General features: G+C 33.8%; 1 protein-coding gene across 1 annotated transcript in view; it reads left to right on the top strand.

The window, feature by feature from the left end:
* The first annotated feature begins 5506 nt into the window (after window positions 1-5506).
* Window positions 5507-10329, top strand: part of LOC111449983 (probable pectate lyase 18) — a 4970-nt gene continuing 147 nt past the window's right edge. Inside the window, exons 1-5 of the mRNA XM_023090106.1 lie at window positions 5507-5865; window positions 6451-6930; window positions 7733-8159; window positions 9043-9248; window positions 10120-10329. The exon at window positions 10120-10329 is cut by the window's right edge and continues 147 nt beyond it. Of these exons, the coding sequence (XP_022945874.1) occupies window positions 5735-5865; window positions 6451-6930; window positions 7733-8159; window positions 9043-9248; window positions 10120-10329 (1454 nt within the window). The 5' untranslated portion in view covers window positions 5507-5734. The remainder of the gene's footprint in view (window positions 5866-6450; window positions 6931-7732; window positions 8160-9042; window positions 9249-10119) is intronic.

Genomic DNA, 10329 nt, shown 5'->3' with positions numbered 1-10329 from the left:
TACTATTATAATTATTTTTATTAAAGAAAAATATGATATTTAAACCTTACTATGTTTATATTAAACTTTAGTTAATATTTTAATTTTTATGTTTTAATATACTTCCATATGAAAATATGCGTCTTCTTGCGACATTTAATGAATATAAGTAAAGGACAAAACGATGTCGTTTTTGTTGTTTTTCTTTAAATGGTAAATTTGGATAAAAATAAATTAAAAAATAAAGTTTTTTTTTTTAAGAAATATTTATGAAAAAAAATCGGTAATATTGAAAATATTGAAAACAATATAAGTATTTTTATATAAATAACAAAGTTTTTTTTTTTAATTTATGGTTTTCAAAAGGCATAAATAACAAATTATGTAATAAAGTAGAACAATAGCTATAAATATTATAACGTATATTTATTTATTTTTGAAGAAAAATAAGAATAAATAATTATTGAATAGCTCAAAATACAGATTTTTATGTGTTAATGTTTATTTAAATATCCCTTAAAAATATCATGCTTCAATAATTAAATATATAGCCATTCACATCTCTCAATTATTATCTCAATTATTATTAAAAAAAAATTAATAAAGCAAAGCCCATTATTGGCCCAATTATAGTCATGAAGTGGCCCATACAAATAATCCACCCATTTTCTTCACTAGCATCGAGTAGTTCAAGTGGCTCCTTCATATGTCCATTCCAAACCTAAAAAAGTTTTATTGGGACGTATATATATAGATATTTATTTATTTATTAAATGAGTTATCGAAAATTAACGTGCACCTTGTTGATAGATAATATATGTCATCTTTTTTTTAATTATTTCTTAGTCGTCCTATCCTCAAGATCACTCTCATTCAGATATGGTCTCGGTTCATTTATATATCCCTCGTTTCTCGGGTGTCACGTGCCCACCAACTTCTACCTCTGTTTAAAGGGGATCCCCTCAATTCTTTAAAATGCCTCTGCTAGAGAAAATTTTTCACACCCTTTAGGGCCCAATGTCCTTGCTGGCACTCGTTCATTTTCTCTAATTGATGTGGGACCACCACCAAATCCACCCCCCTTCATGGCTGACTCTGCTAGGGAAAGGTTTTCACTCCACACCCTTTTAAGGCCAGTGTTCTTGCTGGCACTCGTTCATTTTCTCTAATCGATGTGGGATTACCACCAAATCCACCCCTCTTCAGGGCCCAGCATCCTTACTGACACACCGCCTCGTGTCTCTACCTCCTTTCAGGGAAGAGCCTCCTCACTGACACATTGCCCGAAACCGAACTCTAATACCATTTGTAATGCCCCGACCCACCGTTAACAGATATTATCCTCTTTGGGCTTTCTCTTTCATCTTTTCCCTCGAGACTTTAAAACGCGTCTACTAGAGAAAGATTTTCACACCGTGTTTCGTTCTCCTTCCCAACCAATGTGAAATTATCGGATCTCACAATAAAATATGTTTGGAAATTTTATTTTTTTTAAAGAAGAATTGATTAAACCAAATTATAAGCATTGGTTTGCTTTGCTTATAAAAAACCCCATGGTTTTGTCTCTTATCTCCTAACCCATACGAAAAGTACAAATACTTTGACAACCAAACTTGATTTTTCTTTTTTCTGTATACTAAAAAACAAATTATTTAATTCTTTTTTCAAAGAAATAATGTATTTAATAAAATATTATATGCTTTTTTTTTATTAGTCAAAAAGATTCTCTTAGCCGACGTCAAATTTCCATTTAACTCTTCTTTTACTTTGCTTTGTGCGTATTTTGACAAATATTTGACGTGCCCCGACGTGGACTGCGGCTGCGCCGCCCTCTCCTATTCTGCCGGCGGGTTCCCGCCTCCACCACCCACAAGTCATAAACATTTGAAAAGTAAACCAACATTTAATTTTAATTTTAAATTTTAAAAAATGTTATAATATATATATATATATATATATATATATATTACATTAATCCAATTAAATTGGTACAAATTTTGATATTTTTAAAATTAGTGAATTTACTAAAAAAAATTATTATTTTTTTGTTTCTAAAATGAGTGTAAATTCAATCCAGGGTAGAAAATGCAACATTTACATGAGATGTCACATCAGTTAGGGAGAAAAACAAAGCAGTGTAGCATGGGTTTGAGCAGTTACAAATGGTATCAGAGCCCGACACCGGGCGTGTACCAACAAGGACGTTGGGCCCCAAAGAGGGTGGGTTGTGAGATCCCACATCGATTAGAGAGGGGAACGAAACATTTATTATAAGGATGTGGAAGCTTCTCCTTAGAAAACGCGTTTTAAAACCGTGAGGTTGACGACAATACATAACGAACCAAAACAGACTAGCAGTGGTTTTGAATTGTTACAAATTGTATTAGAGTCTGACATCAGGCAATGTGCCAGTGAGAACAATGGGCCCCAAAAAGGGTGGATTGGGAGATCCCACATCGACTAGAGAGGAGAACGAAACATTCCTTATAAGGGTGCGCAAACCCTCCCCAAAAGACGCATTTTAAAACCATGAAGCTAACGACGATACGTAACGGGTCAAAGCGGACAATATCTATTAGCAGTGTACTTAACCTGTTACAATTTATCTAAGTAAAGTTTCGGTATATAACTCGACGAGTCCGTCACTGACAAATTATCAATAGTTTGATGTCAATTTTTTAATACAATAAAATATTAATCGAGTACATGAATTTTAACCTTCAAACTCAAGGAAATGCGTACGTGCTAATTACTACCGACAAATTTAGGTCAGTTTTTTCTCTCGTGTAATTAGACGTTAATGTTACAAATCATTATTATTTAATGAGACTCTAAGTTATATAGGTTGGTGATTAATGCAAATAAACAATAATTAATTTGTTAATGGGATATATGATTTTAATTAGGTGTATTGTTTGTGGTGTTTGTTATAATTTTTGGAGCCAATTATTTTCTCATATGATCATATATTGTTGAAACCCCACCATTAATTATGATAATTAATTTATATATATTATATTCCTCTTCTTCAAAGCAATAATGTTAGATTAATTAAAATATATATATATATATATATATATATATAACAATCAACAATCAATAAGGTGGGTAATGAATGACAAATTGATATTAAAATCCATGGATATAAATATAGTTTAAAATTAAATATATATCGAACATTTTGATGTGATTAGGGGTATTCATATGACCCGAGAATTTGATCAATCTGGATTAGGGTAGGTTGAACTGAATTTTTTTTTTTTTTTTAGTTGAATTTTTGAAAAATTGAAAATCCGGCTCGTTTCGTGGATTGACGTTTTTTCATCGGGTTGAAAAATAGAGTTACGACTCAATTCTTCCTTATCCTACTTTTAAGATTATTACGAGAATTAAAAATATTTGATGTTTGTAATCGATGTTAGTGATGCGTTGTGACTTGTTAATGTTTGATATTTGAGATTTATGAGATAGTAACAGTCTAAGGTCATCGTTACATCGTTAGCAGATCCGCTTTGGTCTGCTACGTATTGTCATCAGCCTCACGTTTTTAAAATGCGTCTACTAGGGAGAGATTTCCACGCCCTTTTAAGGAATGATTCGTTTCCTTTCCCAATCGATGTGGGATCTTACAATTCACTCTCTTTAGAGACCTAACATGTCTGTTGGCACATTGTCCCGTGTTTGGCTCTTGTATCATTTATTGTGAGATTCCCCATGTGACTCTAATATGCTATTTTTACGAAACTACCCCATATCAAGAACGAGGATGATTTATTTTTTATAAATGAAAAACAAATTTCGATATGAAATTTGAATTTTTGCTCCTATCCCTAATTTGATCAGCAAAAGAAATCGAGATAGTATTTTTACTAAACTACCCTCTTACTCGAATGAGGAATAATTCCTATTACTTTGTTTCATGATTTACTTTTGACAAGTGAAAAACTAATTTTGATCTGAAATTCGAATCGTTGCTTCTAACCCTAATTTGAACTACAAACGAAAATAAGATGCTAATTTTACGAATCTACCCCCATATAAAGAACGATGAATAATTTCTACTACTTTATTACACGATTTACTTTTGACAAATGAAAAAAAAAAATTGACCCGAAATTTAAATTGTTGCTTCTAACCCTAATTTGAACCACGAACGAAAATAAGATGCTATTTTTACGAAACTACCCCTATATAAAGAACGATGAATAATCCCTACCACTTTATTACACGATTTATTTTTGATAAATGAAAAAAAATTGACCCGAAATTTAAATCGTTACTTCTAATCCTAATTTGAACCACGAACGAAAATAAGATGTTATTTTTACGAATCTACCCCTGTATAAAGAACAATGAATAATTCCTACCACTTTATTACACGATTTACTTTCGATAATTGAAAAAAAAAATTGACCCAAAATTTAAATCGTTGCTCCTAACCCTAATTTGAACCACGAACGAAAATAAGATGCTAATTTTACGAAACTACCCCCGTATAAAGAACGATGAATAATTCCTACTACTTTATTACACGATTTACTTTTGATAAATGAAAAAAAAAATTGACCCGAAATTTAAACCGTTGCTACTAACCCTATTTGAACCACGAACGAAAATAAGATGCTAATTTTACAAATATACCCCCATATAAAGAACGATAAATAATTCCTACTATTTTATTACATGATTTTACTTTTGATAAATGAAAAAAAAAATTGACCCGAAATTTAAATCATTGTTCCTAACCCTAATTTGAACCATGAACGAAAAAAAGATGCTATTTTACGAATCTACCCCTGTATAAAGAACGATGAATAATTCCTACCACTTTATGACACGATTTACTTTCGAAAAATGAAAAACACATTTTCATTTATCAAATATAATCCGAACATAAAGTTAGATCAACACGAACCCTTTTGTTTATAAGAAGAAAGAAGATGCAATGTAAGGAATCTTTTTAAGAGAAAGTATGAAATAAAGAAGGGAAGGCTTGTCATTTCTAGAACAAGAATATGCATTTTTTCAGCCACCCTCCAAAGAATCTAAATCCATTCACTTCGTTTTTAGGGTTTCGGGAAAAGATATCTCGAGGTTCCACGACTTTTTGGATAAAATCTCTCGGAAAATTCCCTACCTTTCATCGATAATATATGTTTTAATCACGTTTGACTCTCGTTTTAAACCATTTACATTATTTTAAGCTGCATTTCTTCTTGAAATCTCTCGAGAAATTCCTTACCTTTTATCGAGCATATATGTTTTAATCAGGGTTGACTCTTGTTTTAAACCATACGCATTATTTCAAATTTCGGGATCTCTCGAGAAATTCCTTACCTTTCATGGAGAACATATGTTTTAATCATATTTGACTTTCGTCTTAAACCATTTGAGTTATTTTAAGCTGCCTTTTTCTCGATACTAAGAATAATTTACTAACAAGTTAAGAATGGAAAGGGGAAGTAATTGAAATTTCTTCATTTTTTTTTTCTTCATGAACTAAAAACCCTAAAACCCCACCAAGAAAGTAACCTTTTTTAAGCCTTTTTTCAATATAATTATTTAAACTCACCCACCATTCTCACATTCTCTCTGGATTTAGGCTCTCTGAGCAGCCATGTTTTTGTTGATATTTCAGATACTAAACTTGTTTCAAAATAGTCTCTTTTTCTTCGATTAATACCACAGAACAACGCCCAGAAACATCCTCAAATTCCTCGTCCGACCAGCTTCCATTTTTGTTGTTCGTTCGAGAATGTTTCCTGTTCTTAGCATTCTCTTGATATGGATGTCTGGTTTGTTCTTTCTTGTCGCTTCGGCTTCTTTCAATCTCACATTGCCCCACCAGCATCCTGACCCTGATTCTGTTGCTGATGAACTTCAAAGGTAAACTGAAAATTTTCAGCTTCTTTTATTGGGTTTCTTTTAGATTTCTTTTTTGATCTGTTTTTGTTGATGAACAAGCGTTCGATCGAGGGGAGGAATGTGTTTTTTTTGTTCTTGTGTTGTTTTTCACTTGGGTTTGGATGAACCCATCTGAAATTTTCCTGCATTTTCTCGCCATCCAAACAGAAACAGAGCATTGCTCTGTTTTCTTACCCTTTTCTTGCTGGAGAGTTAACGTGTGTCGATTGATTGTTTTTCCATCTGGGTTTCTCTAAAACTCTCTGTTTTCAAAAACCCATTTCAAATTTTCCTGTATTTTCTTGCATTTTCCTGCATTTTCTCGCCAACCAAACAGAAACAGAGCAATCCTCTGTTTTCTTATCCTTTTCTTGCTGGAGAGTTCACGTGTCTCGATTCTTTGTTTTTCCATTTGGGTTTCTCTAAAACTCTCTGTTTTCAAAAACCTATTTGAAATTTTTATGTATTTTCTTGCATTTTCCTGCATTTTTGCATTTTCTCGCCGTCCAAACAAAAACAGAGCATTCCTCTGTTTCTCTGCAACTCACGCCTATGTTTCCCTCACAGGACAGTCAATGCATCGATATCGAGAAGAAAAGCGCTATCCATCGAATCAAAGGATCAAGCCTTCTCTTGCCTCACCGGAAACCCCATAGACGATTGCTGGCGTTGCGACCCGAATTGGGCGGCGAACCGGCAGAGACTCGCTGACTGCGGCATCGGGTTCGGCCGCGACGCCATGGGTGGCAAAGGCGGCAAGATCTACATCGTCACCGACTCCTCAGATTCCAACCCGGAAAACCCAACTCCGGGAACCCTCCGCCACGCCGTGATCCAATTCGAACCACTCTGGATCATCTTCTCCGCCGACATGACAATCAAACTCAAATATGAACTTATCATCAACAACTTCAAAACGATCGACGGCCGTGGCGCCAACGTCCACATCACCGGCGGTGGTTGTATCACTATCCAATACGTGTCCAACATCATCATCCACAACATCCACGTGCATCACTGTGTACCCTCTGGCAATGCCAACATAAGGTCTGTAAATCTTTACTTTTTTTCCTTAAAATTAATATATTTTATGTTAAAAATAATAAACAAAAGTAATTAAAAGTTGGATCTTGATATTGTTTCTTCGAGATATTGTCTACTTTGAGCTTTCTCGAGCCGTTTCTATACTTTATAGAGGGTGTTTTGTTCTCCTTTCAAACCAATGTGGGATCTTACAATCCATCCCTTTGAGACCCAGCGTCCTCGCTCGTACTTGTTCCATTCTCCAATCGATGTTCGACCCACCACAATCCACTTCCAATGTCTTTACTGGCACACCGCCTTATGTCCACCCCTTCGAAGCTCAGTCTTTTTGTTAGCACACTGCTTCGTGTCCACTCCTTCAGGGCTCAGCCTCTTTACTGGAACACCACTTCGTGTCCACCTCCTTCGGGGCTCAACCTCCTTGCTAGTACACCACTTCGTGTCCACCCCCTTCGAGGCTCAGCTTCCTCGTTGGCACATCACCCAGTGTCTGCCTCTAATACAATTTGTAACTGTCCAAGTCCACCTGCAACAGGTATGGTCCTTTTTTGGGCTTTTTCATCAAGGTTTTTAAAATGCATCTTCTAGGGAGAGGCTTCCACACCATTATAAATGTGTTTCGTTCCTTTCTCCCACTAATGTGGGCGCTAAGGTGAGGCTTCCACACCCTTATAAAGATGTTCCGTTCTCTTCCACTGACGTGTGATCTTACCATAGCTATATAAAATACATTTGAGAACTAATTTATATCTTAAATCAAATTTCATAATATTTTATTCTAATAAGTTACTACGATAATCGAAAGGTCAACCCCGACCCACGTCGGGCACCGAGGGCTATCAGACGGGGACGGGATCTCAATATTCAGCTCAAGAAAGATTTGGATAGACCATTGCTCGCTTTCATACTGCACCGACGGGCTAATAGACGCAATAATGGGATCGACAGGGATAACAATATCGAACAGCTATTTTTCGCACCACGACGAGGTGATGCTGCTGGGACATGACGACCGGTACGTGCAGGACTCGGGTATGCAAGTAACCATAGCATTCAACCACTTCGGTGAGGCTCTGGTGCAGCGCATGCCCAGGTGCAGACATGGCTACATTCATGTGGTCAACAATGACTTCACGGCTTGGGAAATGTACGCCATTGGCGGCAGTGCTCGCCCCACTATTAACAGCCAGGGTAACCGTTATGTGGCTCCTGTCAACCCCAATGCCAAAGAGGTAATTATCTCTTTTTCCTTTTCTTTTTCACTTTTTTTAATTTTTTTTAAACCTTTTTGAAAAGATTATTTATTTATATATATATATTTTTTCTATTTAATTTAAATATAATGGGGAAGGAATAGGAAAAGTATTTTTTTCTATTTAATCTAATTTCTTTCGTATAATAATAATAATTTAAAAAAAAAACTTTAAATTTAAGTTTTTGTGAAATATTATTTTTTTTTCTGAGAAAAAAAGGTTTAATTAGGATTTTTTTTTGGTTAAGAATTAACAAAATTAAATATCAATTTATATACATAAAAAAAATTATAAATGGAGAATAATTATTTTCTATGATATATTTCCTCAATTTGCTAAATTAAATATTTAATAATTTAATTTTTTAAATATTTAATTAAAAATTACTCGATTCATCTTAATTTAATTTTAATTGAACCAATAAATTAACTCAATTTATAAAAATTTTATTTTTAAATTTTTATGTTCTTTTATATATTATATTATATTATAGCACAAAAATTTAAAAAAAATTAAAAAAAATGCAAGTTGAGTACTAAAATGGAATAAAATAAAGATTCTTAAAAATTGGAAAAGGGGCGGCGCCGCTCATGGGCCGAGCTTTTGAGTTGAGGAATGTGTGAAGCGGAGGAATGCATGGGAAAGGAAGGATTAGATTCCTTATCCCACATGCTTGAGGCGGCGCATGACGTTGACGCGCTGCCAACAAATCACCATTTCTTAATGGGCCATCCCTTTCCGTTCTTTCTTTTCGTGTTTTTGGCCGGACTTGGAGGGAGGGCCCGGAATCTAAAGGGACTACCGGTGGAATTTTGACGGTGACGGCTGGGTTTTAAAATTTTTAAAATTTTGATAATAACAGGTGACGAGACGTTTAGATGCGGCGGAGACGGAATGGACGGCGTGGAATTGGCGGACGGACGGCGATATTTTGGTGAACGGCGCGTTTTTTGTGCCGTCCGGTGCCGGACTTAGCACCCAGTACGGTAAAGCCTCCAGTACTGAGCCTAAGTCGGTGGCTCTTATTAATCAGCTCACTATGAACGCTGGCGTTTTGGGTGCCCCAAGGTAAATTAAATATTTTTCATTTTATTTAAAAAAAATACCCTTAAATTTTTAAATAAATTTTAAAAATATCATTCAACTTTCTAATAAAAATAGTTAATATTTTTAATTTTAATTTTTGAAGAGGTTAAAAAATACTCTTAAATTTTCAAAAATTTTATTAATACCTTTCTCTTTTTTAATTTCAAAAAATACTTTTAAATTTTTTTAAAAACATTAAAAATATCTTTAAATTTTTAATTTTGTAAAAAAAAACTAAATTTTTTTTTATTATCTAACATAATCTTAAAATTTATAATTTTATTGTATACAAATTTAAAAAAAATAAATATCAAGCATTTTTTTTATGATTATTTCATATAATAAAAAAACAAATCAACAATAATATATATATATATATAATTTTTAAAAATATTTAATAAATCCTTTTATATTTTTTTGTACTTTTAATAATTTTGTTTTATTCTACATTTTTAATCTAGTTTTATGTCTAGATTTATTAATTTTAAAAAATTACAAATATGTCGGGAGACTTTAGGTACTGAAAAGTCGACCTTTTTAAAATATTTAAAATATTAAATTTATTTAACATAAAATTAAATGTTGGGTATCTATCACGACCTAACTATGGTTATTATACGAGTCCAACCAATAAAAAAATTATAATTTTTTTTAAAGAATTTTAAAAATTAAACTCAACCCCACCAAGTGGGACACATAATAACATCAATTTCATAAGCTTTTAACACGTCATCAAAGCATGAAAGTGTTACCCTTTTTCCTTAAGGGTTAAGGTTTTGTCGGGCTTTTCCATTTCCACGTGGAAAACTTAATTTTGATTATTTTTTTTTTTAATTTGTTCGTTAATTTGCAGGTATAGTAATGGTGAAGGGATTGTATATCCAGGATTTAGCGGCAGCACTGGCGGCGGTAATGGCGGATATGGCGGCGGCACTGTCATTAATAATAGCCCGATGTATGGAAATAGCGGTGGTGGAGAGGATGACTTTTACGGAATGATATTTAAAGGCGGCGGTAACAGAGTATCGCCGCCGTGGTCGCCGCCGATGATCTTATGTGTGCA

The sequence above is a fragment of the Cucurbita moschata genome, unplaced genomic scaffold (genome assembly GCF_002738365.1).
Source record: "Cucurbita moschata cultivar Rifu unplaced genomic scaffold, Cmos_1.0 Cmo_Scf00011, whole genome shotgun sequence".
Classification (NCBI taxonomy): Eukaryota; Viridiplantae; Streptophyta; class Magnoliopsida; order Cucurbitales; family Cucurbitaceae; genus Cucurbita; species Cucurbita moschata.
The sequence above is the reverse complement of the archived record's forward strand: the minus strand, read 5'-3'. Positions and strand labels throughout refer to the sequence as shown.